This window comes from Bactrocera neohumeralis, chromosome 3, assembly GCF_024586455.1.
Source record: "Bactrocera neohumeralis isolate Rockhampton chromosome 3, APGP_CSIRO_Bneo_wtdbg2-racon-allhic-juicebox.fasta_v2, whole genome shotgun sequence".
Taxonomy (NCBI): Eukaryota; Metazoa; Arthropoda; class Insecta; order Diptera; family Tephritidae; genus Bactrocera; species Bactrocera neohumeralis.
The window spans coordinates 76,310,440-76,331,583 of record NC_065920.1 but is presented as its reverse complement, the minus strand read 5'-3'; the positions used below and the strand labels follow the sequence as shown (position 1 = coordinate 76,331,583).

The 21,144-nt window shown below is 38.6% G+C and overlaps 2 protein-coding genes across 13 annotated transcripts in view; both read left to right on the top strand.

Moving 5' to 3' along the window:
- The window catches only part of LOC126752139 (serine-rich adhesin for platelets), a 226,881-nt gene that overhangs the window by 177,913 nt on the left and 27,824 nt on the right, over window positions 1-21,144 (top strand). For 10 of the 12 annotated variants that reach the window (XM_050462719.1, XM_050462720.1, XM_050462722.1 and 7 more), the window contains 2 exons: window positions 14,260-14,864; window positions 14,933-15,151. In XM_050462719.1, the coding sequence (XP_050318676.1) occupies window positions 14,260-14,864; window positions 14,933-15,151 (824 nt within the window). Of the gene's footprint in view, window positions 1-167; window positions 382-14,259; window positions 14,865-14,932; window positions 15,152-21,144 lie in introns of those variants that run through there. The other 2 variants (XM_050462730.1, XM_050462729.1) reach the window with 2 other exon arrangements.
- LOC126752141 (uncharacterized) lies at window positions 9,106-13,849 on the top strand. The gene is made up of 2 exons (XM_050462732.1): window positions 9,106-11,412; window positions 11,482-13,849. Exons 1-2 carry the CDS (start codon window positions 9,106-9,108, stop codon window positions 13,804-13,806), a joined length of 4,632 nt encoding a protein of 1,543 aa, XP_050318689.1. The 3' UTR covers window positions 13,807-13,849.

The window sequence follows — 21,144 nt, the reverse complement described above, 5'->3', positions numbered from 1 at the left end:
TTGTTATGCAGATATAGAAAATGCATTAAGGAAGACAATTTACAAAAAACTAAGGGTTTTCAATATAAAAAAAAGAAATGAGTTAAATATTAAAAAAATAGAAAAATTCGCATTATATTAATTTTTATTTTTAAAATATTTCAAATTCTGATTTTCTTAAATATATTTATGTAAAAAGTGCCATCAGCAAGTAAATAGAAAATTATAATATTTTTTATAAAAAATGCAATGCGCTTTTAAAATGAATTGAATAGCAACAAAAAAATGTAAATGCACTACGAAATTTGGTCTGACAACACCACTTTTGAACAGGGGTTCACGAAAATTTCTGCGAATAAATAGCGGAACGCAAAACTTATAATAATGATCGAGTACAATCAGGTAATTTAAAATGACTTTATGCATATATAAACTTTTTCATAACAAAAGCGAGTACAAAGGCGCGTGGGAGCCTAAGGCCAAGCACATATACATACTCAACTAATGGTTAATTATATCAATGATTTTTAGCTGAAATTTTTCACACGTGCTTTCCTCTCCAAGCTGCTAATTATTTGTCGGTATCACCGATATCGGACCGCTAAAGCATATAGCTGCCATAGAAACTGAAAGATCCAAATGAGTTTTTATATGAAAAACGTCTTTATTAGACAAGATGTCTTCAATAAATTTGGCATAAATTATTGGCGAAAGCATCGCTGCAATCTCTCAACATTTCGTTCAGATTGGACAACTATAGCGTATAGCTGCCATACAAATTGACCGCTCCAAATGAAGTGCTTGTATGGAAAACTTCTTTATTTGACAAGATATTTTCATGAAATTTGGTAAAAATTGTTTGTGAAAGTCCCGCCACAATCTTCCAACATTTCGTTCCGATCGCACAACTATAGCATACAACTGCCATACAGACTGAACGCTTCAAACAGAGCTGAAGCTCTTTTTATAAACTTTTACGCTATGAAAAATACACCTGTGTAGGCTTTTAAAATCCAGTTGATTCCAAATACAAAGTTCAAATCATTAATACCTCCAAAACACAAACAAACCACTGCTACATAACCTCAAACAGTTGACTTCTGGGCATAACTAAAAAGGTCGATTAAGTGTCGCTCAGGCGAATGTTCAATGTTGCAATGCATAAAGGTCAAAAATTGCGGTTAAAACCCAATACGAATAAGTAAAGGCACAAAAATATAGAGAAGAAATGAAAAATGAAACAAATCGTACAGCAGCATTAAGGAAAAAATACTATGCCACAGCCACATTTGAAACAATAACAGTCGAGGGGGGTTTATAGTCGTTTAACTCGCCAGCGTCGCAGCGAGCGACCCGCACTTGAGCATTCAATTCAGAAAATGTCAAGCGAAGGCATGTCACCAGCAGCCACAGCAGCAGTGGAACTAGCAGCCCAATGGCAACGAGTCAAGCCAAAGTCGTCATGTGTGACCCAAATTTGTATGAAATGCTTATTCGCATATTTGCCGCTTATTTTTGCAAGCTTCCTCTTTGCCTTCGCGTCCACCCCCAAGTGGTTTCCCGGCTGGCATGCTGCACGGAAGCACATGGCGACCCATTTAATGTAGAAAATTCATTTGATGCGATTTCTCGTTGAGATTTCTTTCATTTTCATATCTCTACACATACACATAAGCGCATGTGTCCATGTGTGTGTGCGATGCAAAAGGGCTTGAATATTGTAAAAGCCTCCAACCGGAAAAATCAACCGCCCCCATAGTTTGACATTTCCAGCGGCGCAATGTGTTTGTGTGCATGTGTGCCTGTGTGTGTTTGGCGCATTGTCTTACGCCACTTTGCTTGGCACACATGGCACTCACACACACACACACAAACACAGTGACACCGGCTCAATGCTAACTGTTTATTTAGCAGACAAAAATGGCATTTAGTTTGAGTACTTGAAAATTCATTTAGTGGAAATATTTATGTCATTTTCCGAGTTAAGCTGCCGCTTGTGCCCGTTATGTGAACTGTTTTTGTTTTTTTTTGTTTGCTTCATGCCTTTTCTTATTTACTCTAGTCTGCTTTACATCTCTTTAGTATGCTGGTATTATTAAAATGGCTCTTTGCCTTTGCGGCTTTTTTATTATGATTGTAAAAGTTTTCCCAGCACCTGGTCACCTTAGTGTTGAGCTTTCTAACTTTTCTTGCTGCTGCAAGTGTTTTTCTTGAAATTTCCCTCGCCTTTCTTTTTGAACTATTTTGAAATGCGCCCCAGTTTTGCCGCCACTGCCTGCGCCCGCCTTAATTGCTTCTAATCGCTTTTGTCTGCCCTTTCTCATTTGGCATTTCTCTTGCTAAGACGTCGCACCTTGAAAAATTAAGGACCACACCGTATATGAGCGGCCAGCATAGCATGATTGTAGACAATCATTGCTTTATTTTCTAGTTAGTTAGTTTTCTTTTAATATTTGGTGCCTCCTGAATGTAAGGACGTTGGTGGATTTGGTTCTTTTTCCCATAAGAAAAAAGGAATTGAACTGGAACTTTGTCTAAATTGTCCTCGAGTAGGGCACTTAATGCCATTCCACATAGAACAGCCGTGGACATAGCCGGTAAGTCCATTGCTGTGACGATTGCTATCAAACTCCGAGAAGCATCTCCCAGAGAGGAACATTCCGAAATCCTGTTGTTGTTTTTATATGCTGAGTTGACAGCTCTTAGACGGATAAAAATCCGGGTCCGCTCCGGTTACGTAAACCGAACTGTCGTGGGAACGGATTCCGTTTCGTTCAGATCGGACCATTTCCAAAATCCTCAACCTCTTCAATTGCATCCCTGATAACTTGAACCACTGCGCCGCGGAGCCTACTTCTACCGGTATCTTCTTCGCGCAAATACCTCCGTGGGATATGTGAGTGGAACCGAGTCGCTGAAGAAGATACACGGTGACTTTTTCCCAGATGGATCGAAGCTGAAAAAAAGGCTGGAAGAGGAGACTTCTGTCGGCAGCTCGCAATTAACTCATGTTTTAGACAGCCAAGCCACTGAAGTGTTTTTCAAGCAAAAGTGGCGGCTTATAAAGTAGCTGCAGATATGCTTCTTTTAAGGACGTTTGCATACCCTCCGGTAGAGAGTTCTGTAGAACTCAACTTGTGAAAGTTGCTTGAAAGAAAATGAAATGGAATCATCTAGACATCTTCTCCTTCACTGACTACCTTTTGCCGGTCTATAGTTGAAGCTTCTTGGTTGCCATACTTTCTACGAAACCGGCGAATTGACTGGAGTCAATATCTGCTGACTCAATAAATTTATGGCTGGCTTTAGGTTTTTTGTAGATATGCGACGGTTTTTTTATTCGTACTTTTTTATCAGAACTTTGGGGTTGTAAGCATCACAACGAACAGCCGTCTCCAAGTGGGATTATTCGTGGCTTAACGAAAAATCAGCATATTCGCCAAACCTAACCTATATTACCATGCGGGTCTAAACCACTTCATGGCCTTAATATTCATTTACATACAAAAAATGCCATTTAAATCATCAATAAATATTTATAATTGTAAATTTTCTTAATTAGGTGAAACAATTAAAATGAAAATTAATTAATCGAGTTTTTTGTTCAAAGGTACTCAATTTAGCTTAATTGGTTCGTTATTTAAAACTGATTAAAGATCATTTCAACTCTTTTGTTTTGTGAAAACTTGCGGGTGGATAAAATATATAGTTTCTTTAATACAATTTTATTAGTTTATTATAAAAACTTTACTGATTGATGGAGTTTGGATTTATGTTTGAAAAACGAAAGGCCGATTTATTCAAAATTGAGGCAACAGCTACTGTACTTAACAGCACTAAAAGATAATATTTTCGTTTTCTGCCATACCTCTTAATAATATTTCATTCTCTCACTAAATATAGACTTCCCTCCTCTGTCAGCGAAGTACTAATTGAGCAATTAGTTAATTGCGCGCTTGTGTGCTAAATTAGGTGTTAAATTGCTCAATTGATCTTAATTGCTTCATTAAGAATTTGTTTGGTAAGGGAAGAGTAATCTATGATGCCAAACTAAAAATGTATAGATTTATATATATCGTCACCTAAAATACAAAAATTGAGTTTTTATTGCTTACGATCAACTACATCATATTACGTATAAAATGTTCAGCTTCCGCGGTCAGATATAACTGATATGTAACCGTTTTATAAGCAAACCTCAAATTTTGTTTCAATATGAGTGGCTTCTATTATATCGCTTTTCCTCGTTATTTTGTACTCTATGTATATATAACTTATGCTTGAAAAGTATATTCTCCTCCTTTCAAGCCTCCAAATTTGCCATCAGAATTAATGTTTTCCATTCATATTAAAAATAAAAAGATCTTAATTTCAATAGTTGAAAATACTTGGCGATCTACTAACCACAAATATTAAAATTCTGTACAATATTTCTAAATTGTTTGATTTCTCAAAGTAATAAATTTAAATCAAACAGACAAATTGTCTATCAGTTGTAGAATACTGGTGCTCTCGTGTATAAATAGGTATATATAATATTAACCAAAATTATGAACAATAACTTTTTTAGAAGACAATAAAATAGAACTGCGCTAAATAGAGGTGCATTCAGGTCGCAAGACTAAGCAGAAACAATAATAAAAAATATGACCGGAAATTTGTCCTTGAAGAACATAAAGAAAAACCTTTAACTACAGTAGGCAGGCAAACGCATTTTTACTAATCTATTGGGGAAATAATGACAATTATTGCAAGGAAAACAAAGGATATGATTCGGCTAAATTTCGGTGAAAATATCTTTAGCGAAATTTCTAAGCGCACTCACGATTATACAGCGAAATTATTGTTTCTTATCTGAAAAAATGTTTGTGCAATTTTGTAATATATTTTCGTTTGTAGAAAACTTTGTACTTTGAATATAATTTAGTAACCTACATCTACTGGAAATATTACTTTGCAATTATAACTCAACAGATGAGAATTAATAAGTAGTCTGTTATGTGTTATGCATTCAAGAGTATACTTTATAAAAATATAAAAAATATGGCTGGATTGAAACCGGTTTTAGATCCATATTTGCTCAGGCAGGGTTCAGAATGATCCGAAGAACATTTCCCACAAACGCGATTTTTTTTGCTTCCGAAATAAATTATAGCCAATATATAACAAATATATAATCTATATATAACCAACATATAACCAATATGTAACCATTTTATAACCAAAACTCATTTTTTTTTTCAATGCGAGTGCATTTTGTTTATCCTTTTTTTCTTCGTCTGAAAACTGAGGTTACATTATTTTGTATATTAGATGACGATATAGACTTCTTCATGTCTATGTCTATTATTCCATTAATTCTATTTTGTTAAGTTTTGTTGTAATTTTCGTCCACTTCATCTAATAGCTTCGAAAAGAAAATAAAACCATGAAAGAAAAGAAATTCAGCAAATGTGACAAATTTATGGGACTTCCATTTAAGTTTATTAGCAAAATTTCATAAATTGCAAACATAAGGAAATCCATTTTAGTTTTAGTGCCGAGTTAGTGCTTATTTTATTGGCCTCACGTTAACTATTGAGGTATACTTTATGGTATATGCATTCATAGGTATGCTTTATATATATGTGTGGTATATAAGCATATATTATAAATATAGACATGACTCAAAACTTTATTTATATTTATATAGAGCTTTGTGTTTCATACTTAAACAATGTGTTATGGCAAACCGAGCAATTATTTGAGCGGTCAATAAATTTGATAATCATCTGGGAAACAGACTCTTTGTATAGAGATACATATTTATGGAAAAAATAAAATAAATAAAAATCGTAAAGTTTCAAAGCTGGAGTTTTCTCTTCCACCCGGACAACATGACCTAGCCAGCACAGCCGCTGTCTCTTGATTCACTGAACTACTTATTATACGTATCAATATCATTAGCGTATGCCAGCAGCTATGCGCTTATAGAATATTTATTTTCTTCAGCAACAGATTGAAGAAGTCACACCATAGGGAGTCTCCTTGTTCGAAACCTCGCTTAATATCTAGGTATAGTCGATTTTCCTGGTCTAAACCCACACTGATAATGTCAAATCAGTTTGTTGATTGTGGGCTCAATAAGACCATATATGCGATATTACGGAATTTGAATACATTCGCCGGCAACTCATTGGCCCCTGTCGCTTTGTTGTTCTTCAGGCGGGTAATTGCTATTCGAATTTCTTCATGATCGGGCAATGGAACGTCTGCTCCATCGTCATGAATTGGGGTAATCGGACCATCTCGTTATAATTATTGAAAACTGTCAATAAATTACATTAAATTATCTATATTCGCACTTCTTTCATGCAAATAACTGAGTAAGATGCCTCAAGTATGCTCATAAAACTCGATTATCTGCCAGTATATAATATAAGAAAGTGTTGGCACACTTCCAATGTGCTCTAAAAACTATATTCATCGGCAATTACATATGTAGTAGTTAAAGACCCATCAATCAAATTCATGAGCTTTTATGGCTACCTTTTATTGCACTGGGATTTGCTAGCATTTCGCACAATCCAACTCACATGAGGACAGTAATTCAGCTAAATATCCTTTAGAAATTTGTGAATACAAAGTACAAATGTACTTGTATATATGTATGTATGGGCAGATAAATGGGCTTTGACTCATGGCAAAATTATTGTTGGGGAACAAAGCAAAGTACAGCAACAAGAACTTGTTGATTGCTCTAAATGACATATACTAAATTGAACTTCATTATAAGGATGTGTGTCATAGAGAAATACCCAACGGGGAAAGCGATTGTAATTCGTACGAAGCTGGTTCTACTATTTTTGCAAGACCAATACTTGAAAGTAATCATGTAATGATACATGAAAGGGGTATCCAGTATTAAGGATTTGATCAGACGACTGCAGAGAAGCATTAAATCAGAATAAAATAGCTTCTCAACAATACCGAACCAATTTCTGAATTGAACTTTGACAAGATTTTAAAAAATTTTATTAAAATTCAAAGCTTAATATATTTTACGAAAATTCTTCAAGTACTATTTCAGAGAGTCATGCCGTGTGACAACCATTTTTTAAGGTTTTTTGTTTAGAAATTTTTATATTTGGGGTACTCACAACCTGTTGTAAAGCATCGTAAAGTCGTAAAATTATAAATTTTTACACTTGTTTTAAAGAATTGTTGTTGGATTTCATAAAAAAAATGGGTTTTATACATTTACAATTCTCAATGCTATGTTTTCGAATCGTTATAACTTATAACTTTATGAGACTTGTGAAAACCATATTTGAAATAGAAAAACAAAGAGCTTTCAAATTTTTACTAATTTTGAGTCGAGTTTATGAGAGAATTAGCGCTCCTAAAATCAAAAAGCAAATTTTGTTTTTATCTGTAGGTAGATGGCTAACCCCGAAACTAAATATTTCATTAAATTAAGTTTTTTAAATAAATAAATAACATTTTTTGAAGACTTTTAAGCATTAAAACCCAACATTTCATGATTCTTTGCAACTACTTTTTGTGAAAAAAGAAACAGTTACATATTTTTAAAAATCCTAGTTCGGGCAATAGCTACATGTGTGATGAATCTACCACTAAAATTCCAAAGCTGACTGTTTTTGAGAAATTGTAAACGCCAGTTTGAAAAATATAGTTTGGAGAAAAGCATATTTCAAAATTCCGGTGTGAAGGCCACGCGCTCTAAAGAACTTACTTTCTCACTTCTGTAACTTTCCAACTATAACCAATTTCCGAAAAATACTCTACCAGTACTTGCTGTGAATGCTCTAGATTGGTTTTTTGCAAAAAAAAACCGACGTTTTTAAATCGTTACACGACACGACCTCTTAAACTGAAAGTTAAAGGACACTTAGCCAAAGATATTTCTACGAAGCTGTTAAAGAGCTGAAAGTGTTTGCAAATTAGGTGAGGTTGAGTGATTGAAAAACCAACATTTATTTGTATCTACGAGGAGTTAGCTCTAAGGGTCGTTTATAGTGCTCCACCTTTTCGAAATGGTGAAAATAAATCATATATTAAATATTGTTTTTAATGCAAATGTCAAAGAGACCTTAAATTATGACGATATATTAGCTGGACTGGATATATGTGCATATATTCGTATAATGAGTTATACTTTTCCATAGAATTTACATTCACTTTCATTCGAAAGCGATTAAATACCTGTAATGGCCTAAACTACATACCAAATGGGCAGTGGCAGTAAAAAATAATAAATACTGCAGAAACTGAGGAATTTATGCTATAATAAATATACTAGAAAAGACAAATCTTTCGGAATATCACTACTGGGAAATCTTACCATGGGTCAAACAATATAATGTGTCACAGATTCTTTTACACTGTTTCTTTATTTTGCATAAATACACAACTAAACATTTCCATAATTATGAACGAACATGATGATTATTGAATTGCAATGAAGGACAAAATATAGAAACTTTGCTGGGTGTTGCGCTCAAAAGGGTATCGAAACCTGTTTTTAGCACAAAAGGATCAAAAAGCGGCAAGAACTGTATTGATGAGAAATATTACAAAAACGCTTAGCATTTTGTGCAAGAATTTCCATTAATTGCATTCCGCATACAGACATGTTCAAGGTTATGCAAATACAGCGAGCGCGAAAATATGTGCGAATGCAAAATTTCCATAGGCGAAAATGTAGCAAAATTCCTGGAAAGCGCATTGTTCTTGGTTTGCGCTGCAACAACTCCGCGCGGGTAGCAGGTGTAGGAAGGCTGTACGCTGCTGCCACGCCTCCGCTGCTTTGTCGCCTGTCGGCTTAACAACGGTGCAGAGCACGACAGGTAGCCGACGCGCAGTTGCGTGTGTGTGAGTGCGCGGATTAAGTCGTTAGCCAGACAATAATCGCCGTTTTGCCCTAAGCCATCTTGGGATATGCGCTGAGGATCGCCGAAATCGCGAATACGGTTCGTTTTCGTGTACGCGGATGACTTGTTGTCTTTTTCGCGCGCATTTGCATTATTGGCGCTTGCCAAATCGAGTGATCTTCTTTCGCGGATATATATCAGTATTTTGTCGCCAAGGATATAAAACGCATGCGCAGCTTCCTGGTAGTTCAGTATGAACGAAGAAATCGTCGAAGGCGATCACGCTTATGAAGTGCTTATTTATCAACGTGAATTAGATAAAATCGAAAAAATAATAGAAACGAACAATATGTTGCTCAACTCAACACGAATTAATAGTGACGGAAACGCGGATTCCTCGCAACAACCGCTTTTATTGAATACTTCGTCGTTTAATAGTGAAAATTTGCAAAATTGCCTCTCCATATCGAGAGATATCGAACGTCAGGAGCGGTTACGTCAAATAAATCGTCGATTGAGTCATCCAACACCGCTGGAGGCTACGTTGACTTACGAGGAGATCTACGAGTGCTCATTAGAGGACGACCGTTATTATACGGCGCAAGATTATCAGAATTCGACGGGTCCACGACAAGTAACCGATCTGGACGTGTCACTAAGCATAAACGATTGTATGGGTTACTTCGATGAAGACGTAAATGTGGATTCCGGTCCATCTCGTTGTGATACGCCCAACAAATTGCCCAGCTACGGCACTGTTGCCGCAGCTGTGGCAAATTTCCAAACTCAAATGTCCAAGTCTATGGGTTCGCCGCCACCACCGTACAAAGAGCACGCCTCGCCCACAATATGTAAGCAGCCTGCAGAACCAACACCGCAGACGAGCAGCATACAGCAATTGCGCAAAAAATACGAACAAAACAGTGTAAACGAACCAAACCGAAAAACACAAGAGAAGGCGCCAAAAGTGAAGGAATTACTTCGGTCGATGCCAACAGTACCATCGCCGACCTTACGCCCAAAATCGCCAAAACCTACACGCAAATCGAAGGTTAAGCAAATGGCGCATATGTTTAATAACAAAATTCATCAATTGATGCGTCGGGATACCAATGAAAAGAAGGGGTATAACCAAATGAATGTCACACAGCAAGTAAATCCGCCTAAGAAACTGGGTATACTGAAACCTACCAACAAGGTCCGCCGTTGGCCATCTTTCCGCACTGGTTTGCCTAGTCCAGTGCCCAGTCCACGTTTCAAGCGCAAACCCGGCCAAACCAACACCGACAAGCCATTGAGCGACAGCGAGAGTGCTTGCCTAGTCGCCGAAGATGTATTCCGCAAACTCTCTGTGAAGGATAAAGCTTTGCTATATAACAAATTCATTGAGGATATGGCCAAACAGCATCCGCAGTTCAGCGTGCACGCACGCCTCGTGGAAGCTACGGTACAGCAGGAGTTGGAGCGCAGCGAACGTGAGCAGAAGCCACCGAAAGTTAAGGAGCTGGCACGTGAATTGGAGACCAAATTCAATTTGTCCAAACCAAAGATATCTACATGGGCTTTGAAAAGACTGGCCGAACTACAAAAGACACCTGAATATGAGGCAGTCAACAGACGCATTTCGATATCACCACCACCGCCAGCGATCGCAGCTGCATTACAATCTTTGCAAGAGCAAGAAGATGAAGAGCCAAACGATGCTAAGCAAACCGAGTGCGAAGTGGACAACGAGGAAGTCGAGACTGAGGAATTACATGTCAGCACGCTTACTGTCGTGCTCAAGCCAAGCCCTGACAAGCTGGCGCCTAAGCGTGAGGTGCCACGCATACTGCCACGTAAAACACGTGAACTGCAATTCATCCATGATATGCGCAAGATAGAGCGTTCATCGAAACGTAATAACGAATCGATGCGCGCCTCAGTCTCCTTCGAAGCTTACGGGCCACCGAAGAAAATACGTCGCACTAGAGCCGAACGCTTACAACCCAAAGCCATCTTTCAAAATGCGCACATGGAGCGGTTGTTCTACAACTGGATCATGGAGAAGAATGGCGTTACCTTCGACATTACAACTGTAGAAAACAGCGAGGATTCTTTGTGCGCAAATGGCGATGAAGTCAATACATCGAAAAGTTCGACTAAATCCAAATCTAAAGTACATGTGTTGTTGGAAAAGGCCAAAGCTAAGTTGGAAAGCGTTGAAGCACGTGTGATGAGACGTGATAGCTATCTTTCAAAGAAAACTGAAAAGGCTTTGAAAATAATTAAAGAAACCAGAGAACAGCAAGTCATCGATAAAAGTATCATCGAAGTTGAACTGTCACACAGCAACAGCAACAGCAAGACAGGCACTTCCAGCGATGAAATTCACGCTGAAACCGCAAATCGAAAAAACCAGAGAAAGGTGAAACGTCAGGCGCCACAACCACCCAAGGCAGATCCCTCGACTAAGAACCTTAACTCCGAGCAAAGCAACGAGCAAGACTTCTCTTCATTGACATCTTCAGATAAGCAATCGGAAGCGGAAAGTGAATCGGGACTCTCTAGCTTACCAAAGGTTTGTACGACAAAAACCCAAAACGAAAATGTTTCATTTTTATTAACTGGTGATTTTCAAACTCCACAGATTACAAGCGATGAGTCACAACCAGAACAAACCGCACCAACGGCCTATGCCAACAAAACAGCCGAATTTGAATTTGCCAAACCCATCAAACCAGCACGCAAGAAGAAGCTGCGCCGCACACTCACCTGGAAGAAAGAGAACTGCATTATTGAGAGTCGTCCCATACCGTCATCTACCGACTCTGAGAGCGATCACGCTAAAGCGCCTGAGAAAATAGAGGAGGAGGAAGAGGAGGAAGTTGTCTACGTCAACGTAATGCAGCCACCCAAGCAAACAGAAGATAAACCGACCAAAAATCAGATCAATGAAATGGCAGTTGCAGCACAAGAGGCGCTAAATAAGGAGCAACAAGAAAATAAAACTATCAACGACGAAACCATCATGAATAATTTGAATACCCCACAAAAGATAAGGTCCGCCTATACACTCACAGCTATGTCCACACCTTCGGCACACACAGAAAGTGATCCTTCACCTTTAACAGAAAGCGATCCCGAGATTAGACGCAAACATAGCATACGCCAGTTGAATTTGTCATCACCATCATTGAAGACGCAGCAGGAAAAGCAACAGCCGGAATTGCCGGAAAAGAATATAGACGCAAAAAGTGCTGTCAATAACAAGTCAGCTTTGGATATAACACAACCGGAGGACACTCTCCAGAAGCTTATCGACAGTTTTGTCGATCTCGGCTTCGAGACTGGCTCAAATGGCATGGAGAGTCCGGTACGTCGTTCCGCACCTGTGCCGAAACCACGCAGAAGTAAGGGCTCTGCGCCACTTTTCATCAAACTCACACCTGAGCTGGAGAAAACACTGCAACAGAATCGCTCCAACTTTTCTTCGACACCGGTGCGGGGCATGACAACCAACCAGTCACATCTGGCATTCAACAACAATGCAGCACGCCAACTACAACAACAGTCCTTAAGTCCTATCAGCACACTAACTGCTGCACGTCGTCGCTCGCTGAATCCGGTGGAGGACTCACGTCGAAACTCCGTAGCTATGCAAGTGATTTGTGAGGACCGTCCGCTGGAGCATGTTGATCGTTCGCAAACGCAAACGCCTCAATCGGCCACCTCCATGGAGACCAGCTTCTTTGGTAACTCGTTCAATTTGAATGTTAGTCACAACAACGAACAGCAAGAGAGAACATCCAAGTTTTGGATACGCGCTGATGACTTCACCATTAACATGGATGTCTTCTACAATCCACCGGACCGTCTACGCTTATTATATGACATATTCAGCCAGAAGAGTAGCGAGACAAGCGATTTACACTTTGGCATCGATGATTACAAATTCTCACCACAAAAGTCGGATGACAAAGCCGACATATCGAATCGTCTACCGACTATTAATGGCTGCTCACACTATTGGTTCTCCACTGGCGATCTGGCTGTACCATTCAACGGCAAATATTTGGCACCAGAGAAGATCGAACGCATGTTCACTTTCATAAAGGAAACTATTAACGAAAAGACACAGTTACGTTTCGGTGTCGATGACCATGAGTTCTCGCGAGTACCTGAAAGCTTGGACTCCTGTGCCAAGTTTTCAATGGAAAGCAGCTACAGCATGCTTGTGGGTCTACAAGGTACCAACAATGGTTTGGAGGGACGTGGTCGTACCGCTTGGCCAAGTTCGGTCTACAATTCTGCTAACTCGAATGCCAGCTCTATAAAAACATCGGATTTGGATTGTTCAGTCGTGGGTTCCGACTATGATGACAGTGAATTGCGTTATCTCACTGAATCGCCTACCGGCACCAATTACTACGATGTGGCCTCGGTAGATAGTTCCGACCTAATATTGCCACGCAAAAGCAATGAGACAAAATGCGAAAACGTCTTCGATATGAAATTCGACTTTGATACGCTGGATAAGCTCTTTGAAGAAGATCAAAAGAAAGCTCTGAACAAATCACTAGACTCGAATCATAAACAATCCATACCGGAAATGTTGCAGAAACTACAGCATCAGAGGCTCAAATTGACGGCTTTGGAAAAACGCATGAGGACCTATTCTAATCACTCGAGCATCGCCGGTGCTGTCATACCGCACTCGAAGGAGTCGCCGCTCTACATGCATAAATTGCGCACCATGATCCATGCTATCGATAATATTGGACGCGAAACTGATTTTAAGGCTTGCAGCATGAAACAACTGGAGAGCTTCATGTTCTTCCTCACACGCTACGCCGATATGTGCTTGGCCAGCTGCGACAAACATATGAACAAGGTATTGGACGCACTGTTGGACCAGCAGCAGAAACAACAAGAGGAATTGATCAAGTCCAATAAGGAGTTGAGCGTGGCCTAAGCCTTGTGCACTTAGAGGATCACATACATCGACGAGAACTTCCTTCCAGATTGCAAATCTAGTTCCACATTAATTATTATTGTTTCGAAATCTTGTTTATTTATTACATTATTTATCTTTTAATAAATTTTAATTCCTCTAAAAGAAATTTTATTTATTTTTTTGTGAGATCGGGTTCGTAGGGTTTGGTATTTTGGTTTTAAGAAAAAATTTCTTCAACTTTTAGTTTTATTATTCTTTGAAAGGCTTATTATTAGGTTTGCGACATCGCTAAAACTGTTGCCTACATTCAGGCTTATATTGAGTAGAAGAAGACTTCAGTAGAGATACAAACACATACTGCCATATAAGTAGACACATATTTCTTGAAAATTAAAAAAAAATCCATTTCTTGATCTTCTAATTATTATGTCTTACCAAACAAACTAACGTTCGTATTCTCTCCACTTACAGCCACCCGAAAATGAGCTACAGAAATCGCACGATCACAATCCGGCCGCCTTGAGCGAACACCAGCTGCGTGTGCAGGCTTCACTGCAGCGCCTCAACATACCAGACTGGTTCCGACAATACAATCAGAATACATCACGCTCGCCGGAGGGCAATACGACCGCCTACAAACCGGGCAATTTCACACGTAAACGCACCACAGAATCCGGCCGTTGGGCGGGACTCAACTCGAAGACCACATCGCTCAGTTCATTGGGCTCACAACGGTCTGATCGCAGTCCACTACTGCTCAGCCCCTCGGCGCATAGTCATCACGGCGGACAGGCGGCGCAACAGCATGGCACCGCCGGCACAAGCGTTTATAGCGCGGCTGGCGGCGGCGGCGGTGGTGCAGGCGCGTTCTCGCGCTGGTCCACATCGCATTTGAATTCATCACAAACATCGCCGAGCGTTTCGCAACGTGGCTCCTTCACACGTGGCGGCCCGATCAACTCCAGTTTCATATCGGTGGCTAGCGGACAAAGTAGTGTGATAAGAAGTTCCTACCGGCAGCCATATTTGGGTTGGCGCAGTCAGGAGAAGCTGTCACAGCGCACCCCACATGAACGGTAAGCACCCTCTCTATTTGCTCTCATTATCATTTGGATTTAATGTGTGTTCTCCGTTTACCTCACAGCTTGGCCTCGTCGTTACTCGCGCAACAACAACGCACATCGCCCACACAAAGGACCGCCGGCGTCACCGCGAACGGTGATAATGGCAAGCTGCAACCGGTCACACCGGAAATACAGAGCTCCATCAAGGAGGTCACCTCGGCGATTGTGCACTATGTGAATGATCAGACGCAGCAGCAGCAACAACAACAGCGCAGCAGATCGGCGAGTCCCAATTCGAGGTAGGCGCAAAGCTCTAGAGAGTTCAGAAGAAAGCACAACAACAACAACGACGTTCGCTGTTATGTCGCACACACACACAGCCACAAAAACAAAACAAAAGCACACAAGCGTAGCGAAATTGACAGTAGTGTTGTGGCAGCTAGCGTTAAATGTCATATATATGTGTGTGTGTGTGTGTAGCACCATATTCATCCATTAGACGTACACCAAGGTTTTCTATGTATTTAGTGTTGTTTAGTGCGCCCCCGCCACTCTTGTATATTGGTTCTAGAAATTTTTGTGTGCACACAGACTTTTATTTGTTTCACCTAAACTTCGTAAACGGCAACAACAACAATTTAGCACTCACAAAAGTATATGTCGTAGTGTTCGAAAACGCAAAAACCTGGAATCACCACCAACAACACCAACCAACTGACAACCAACCAAGCACCACAACTTTTTATAGCTCATGATTATTATACAATATTATTATTGTTGTTGCATTTCTCATTTAGCTACTTGTAAATTATGATTTTGAGTTGATTCATTTAATTGATTGTTTGCTTAAATGAAGAGGAGAAAAGTGTGAGGAGAAGAGATGAAATTTGTAAATAAGCCGTTTTTAGTTGAAGAGGTAAGCGGATTTTGCTATAATTTACTGCATTTTATGTTCGTTAATGCAAAGTTTTGTTTTACTAATTTCAAAAATTCGTTGCTGTCCTTTGTTTGCTTTAACTTTCTTGTTGTTGTAATTCATTAACATTTTAGTTGTTGATTTACTTTCATTATTATGCATGAACTAACTGTTTTAGTTAAATATTAATCCATAAAAAAGTTTTATTAGTTGACAGACATACAAAAAATTGAAGTAGAAAGTTTAAAAAGAAGTTAGATCAGATCAAAAAAACGAAATAGGGAAGCTGCATGAGTCAGCAGTGAGAACTAGTGGTGCCAACGCACTTAGCAATAACAATTAGATAGATATATAGAAAGTATAATATAATCGTTCTAGAAGTTAGATTATGCTATAAATACTTAGCATAGTGAGCGTCTTACCAGGTTGTTCAATAAGTTTTGTCGTTTGATAAGAAAAACACAATTTTATGATTCAAAATACACGTTATTCGGTATAATCTCCGTGAACATTACTACACTTGCTCCAACGATCCTCCGATCTGTGGATCCCATCCCTGAAGTTATAATTAGGAAGGTCTGCAAAATATTATATTCTTCAACAGCCGTTATGACCTCTTCATTTGATGAAAAACGCTTGTCATGCATACATTTTTTGAGTTCTGGAAACAAATGGAAGTCGCTGGAAGTCTGGTGAATACGGTGGATGCTCCAACAGTTTGAATTTTAGTTCATGGATTTTAGCCATTGCCAAAATGCTCTTGCGACACGGTGCATTGTTCTGATGAAAAAGAATTTTTTTCTTCTGCAAACCGGGTCTTTTTTCACGAATTTTTTTCTTCAACTAGTCCAAAAGGTTGCAATGATATTCAGAATTAATTGTTTTACCAGTTTGCAAGTAATCCACAAACATAATTACTCTCACATTCCAAAAAAAATTATGCCATAATCTTCTTAACCGATTTCCGGACACGAACTTCTTTCGAAGCCGAGCAACCAGTTTCACACCACTCTTTAGCCTCTTGTTTAGATTTAGGATCATGGTGATAGACCCAAGTCTCTTCCATAGTGATGAATCGACGCGCCAAATCCACTTTATCCCTTTCAAAACGCTCCAAAAGTTGCTGAGAAAGTCGCATTCGAATGTGTTTTTGTTTCATTGTTAGCGAATGCGGCACCCATTGTGCCCACAGCTTTCTAAAACCCAAAAATTCACGTTAAATATGTCTCACACTGCCTAATGAGATGTTTACAGCCTCACAGTCAATCGACGATCTTCCTAAGCTATATCCTCTAATTTGGCTATGATTTCTGGTGTTGATGCGCTTTTTATATGACAAACTTTCTTTTAAAAATGATCATATTTCTATCTTCGGTTTGACATTATGTGGCAAGCGGAGGTTCAAAAAAGTTTTCTGAAGGTTTATACATTGTATATTCATTTTTTTTTCATTTTGAGATGTTGTTTGATCTGAGTTGGTTTTGATCGCGGATATAATAAAGAGAAAATCTACCCACGACACCACAGTGACTGTCTAAAGGTGTGATGTCTTATATAGCCAATAATAGTACAAGACAATCGGAATGATAGTTGAAACCGTTCCATGATGAGCTTGAAAACATTTAATATCCGAGGCATTGCTATACTATCCGAAGAAATTATATAAAGCGGCCTTCACTAACTTGTATATCTGCCATACCAGCTGAACGATCGGATTGTTAATCAAGACAACGTTAAAATGTCTGTAAAAATTGTTGAGATCGAACCAGTATATCACATGTTTGCGATACAAACAAACAACTCAAAATACAGATAAATATTTTTGTATAACCTTCTATGATATAAGAACTGCACCTATGAAAGTTACTTTGATAATTTGATTTTTTTCTTCAGTTTGAAGCCACCAAATATTGGACGAATTTCGACCATTATGGTATATATAAAGAAAAAGATTGTTTGAACTGGCCTTCAACTCCTTCAGTGAATTTGGTTTAATTTTTCGCTCGATTGAAAATGGGTTCCACGGAGCGGCAATTTCAGTTTGGGGAACAAGAAAAAATCACACGGAGCCAAATTTGGTTAAAATAGTGTGATCGATTCATTGCGTTTTTGGCCCGAGATTCGGTCACAATCGTGGCTCAATGCGATGGTGCATTATCATCGAGTAAAACCCATGAATTGTTCTTCCACAATTCTGGGCATTTTCAACAGATGTTCTCACGCAAAAGCTTCAATACGGCCAAATAGTTTCTTCTTATTGATGATCTATCCCTCCAGAATGAATTCGTGATGCAGCAAACGACGTATATCGAAAAAAACAATGAGCACCTTGATTTTTGAGCGGCTTTGGCTTGGTGTTTTTGGTTTCTGCTCGTTTTTTTCTCCATTCCGTTGATTGTTGACTTGTTTGCATACCAAGCTCATAAAATCATATCTTATCGGCAGATAAAATTGAAAAAAATTTAGCTTTATCGAGACCAGCCGAACAAGAATGCGTTTCATACCCAATGTATACACCAAAAACATTCGATCAGACTTGTGATAGATGTCGAGCTCTCTTGCCATCTCCCTACACTTGCCTGACGTTTTTCAAGCACCTTATCCTTCACTTTTTTTTAATATTTCCATCAATTGAAAAGATCAAAGGTCGTCCAGAATGAGGCTTACCTTCAACGATCTTAAACTCTACTGATTTCCTGATCCCAAAATGAAACGTCGGAGGCCATATAAAGTCTATATATTATAAAAGATCTGCGTGACCAGCTGATTCGCCATGTGACACTATCTGCCTGTCCCTATATATGCGATCTAGTCTCAGTTTTTGAGATATCGATCTGAAATTTTACACCTGAAACTTGGTAGCGATTATTGTCAAGCAACGATCGAATCTCAGAACATTTCATAAACTAAAAAAGTAACAAAAACAACAAATTGATCTAATGACCACCAACCATCAATGCTTGAGTTAAAACTAACCAAAATTGTACCCAAATTAACCAAACCTATACTCAAAAATATTATGCACTTCCACAACAACAAAATATGATAGATAGTTCGCAATATATACATACGTACATTAAACTATAGTTAGATAGTAGTTCCAACTTGCCGCTTTGTCAGCTGAATTTAGTTTAGTGTTCGTTGCACAACTGCAAAATTCAATTACCGAAGCCATTACCCAAACCAGGCGCACAGACAATAACGGACCGGAGCAAAACGCTGGCAAAGACTGCAGACGACAGCCGAGGCAAAATGTGCGGCGGAAAGTGCGAAATTTATAACTCTAGATGGACATGAGTGTGTGTGTAACGGTGATTTTTCACCGCGCGCCACCGGAAGTAATTGTGTTTAGAAAATATTGTTTGTTGTGCCACCGTTGGCGTTGCATGCAACCACAACTTATGGCATAATTGCCAAAAATAATTGCTTAGAGCAAAACACTAAACACAAAACAACAACATACACAATATTTAGTAAATAGTGAGTACTTGGTATGAATTGCATTTTGTTTTTGACCTTTTTGAAAAAGCTGAAAATATTGATTCCAGCGCAAAATTCGATTAGGCGTTCAAGCAGAAAGTTCCGCTACGCGCTGTTTGAAAAGCACGCAATTCGGCCACTTCCTACATTTTCACACATGCAAACACACATATGCGGATACCTATGTATTGTGTATATGTGTTTGTGTCACTCTGCCTGTGTGTGCTCATGGATTCGGCGGAATTTTCGTATTTTAATTCAAGTGCTGCGCTCTCCACTCTGTGGAGTCTTGCCCCAATTACTGGTCATTGCCCTTCACTGCCTCCACGAGTGTTGTGCATAGTTCAGCAATCCGATTCCCCGGTTCAGCGGCTGCAATGGCTTGCAGTTTTATTTTGCCATTTTTAATTGCGCGCAGTTTTATTAAGTTTTATGGCAAAAAATAAAACAACAACAATATACAATTTTACATTAAAGCAGGGAAAAGTTACAAATAACAAATTATGTTGTGTAAAATGAGCTGTGATGCGAGTAAAATTGTGAAAGAGTCTAAAAGGAAAGGCAGAGGGAAAACAACTTATTGCCTTCAAAATATAAGCATGAAGTTTATATTCTTAAGAATTCAGAACATGGGATTGAAGGGTTCAAAATATGTTATTTATTTCTTTATATTATATTATATACTTCTGACGTTTTTAAATACTTAAAATGAAGTGGTGAAGGCTACCATCTAGGGCGCGTATATTTAACAAAAAATTGTTGTCAATGTTTTTTGTCGTATAATAACCAAAGTTATTCCATACCTAGGCACCTAGGCGCATTTCTTAACTAAAATGAATAGGAATCTCAAGTGTAAACCGAACGTTGCCTACCTTTAGGTGCTTTCCTTATCAAAGTCACACACCAAAACTAGCTATAATTGCTATCATCACAGCTGTCAGCCTTTTAAGTAGAATTATAGTACTAAGTACCTAAAGGTTTCAACAAATACGAGTCTAAAAATATCGAAATCAGACATGCGGATGACAAATTGAAAAATATTAAACACTTAAAACTTTCAAAGAAATTTTATAATCTAGAATTATTCAAACATATTATATGTGTTTATTTGTTTCGAAAAAGAAATTTAGACACAAATTTGCTCTACGTTATTTCCTAAATTTTTTTCGACGACACAGAGGATAATATTAGAAAATGTTAATGTTGATGTGATTTCGGCTTCAATTAGTAGACTATGTACCCTATAAATCAGGAGAGCCTAAAGAGAGCTGAGTCGATTAATACATATCCGTCTATCTGTCTATCTCTAAATATGTGAACTATTCGGAAACTTTCTTATTTGACAAGATAACTTCAGGAAATTTGGCTAGAATTACTGCCCAAGACAATCATATAATCTCCCAACATTTTATTCAGATTGGACGACTCTAGCATATAGCTGACATACAAACTATTCGATCCAAATCAAGACTTTGTATAGAAAACTTTCTTATTTGACAAGATTGCTTCACGAAATTTGGCAGGGCTTGTTACCAAAAGCAGCGCTTCAACCTCCGCACAAAATTTTCGGATCGGACAACTATAGCATATAGCTGCCATACAAACTGGCCGATGAAAATCATGGAAAACATCTTTTTATAGCCTTAAATGGTATAAGAAATGCACCTGTGTCGGATTTTATAACTTCGTTGCAGCTAAAGTTAACGGTTCTTCTTGCTTTTAATAGATTTAGCAAAAAGCAAAAAAATGGTTCCAATCCCAATCAAATTCAATGCACTTTTCCTTCAGCACTTTTGCTAACAACCTGGGACAATCTGTCGCGCTGAGTTTGTATGCTTGACGAGTATGTGGTGTGTGCCAAACAAAGTAATTATTAACTCAGCCAACCGCACGAAG

Coding starts and splice junctions, on each gene's coding strand:
- LOC126752141 (XM_050462732.1), top strand. CDS start 9,106: ATGAACGAAGAAATCGTCGAAGGCGATCACGCTTATGAAGTGCTTATT. Junction 11,413..11,481: donor GACTCTCTAGCTTACCAAAG/GTTTGTACGACA, acceptor CAAACTCCACAG/ATTACAAGCGATGAGTCACA.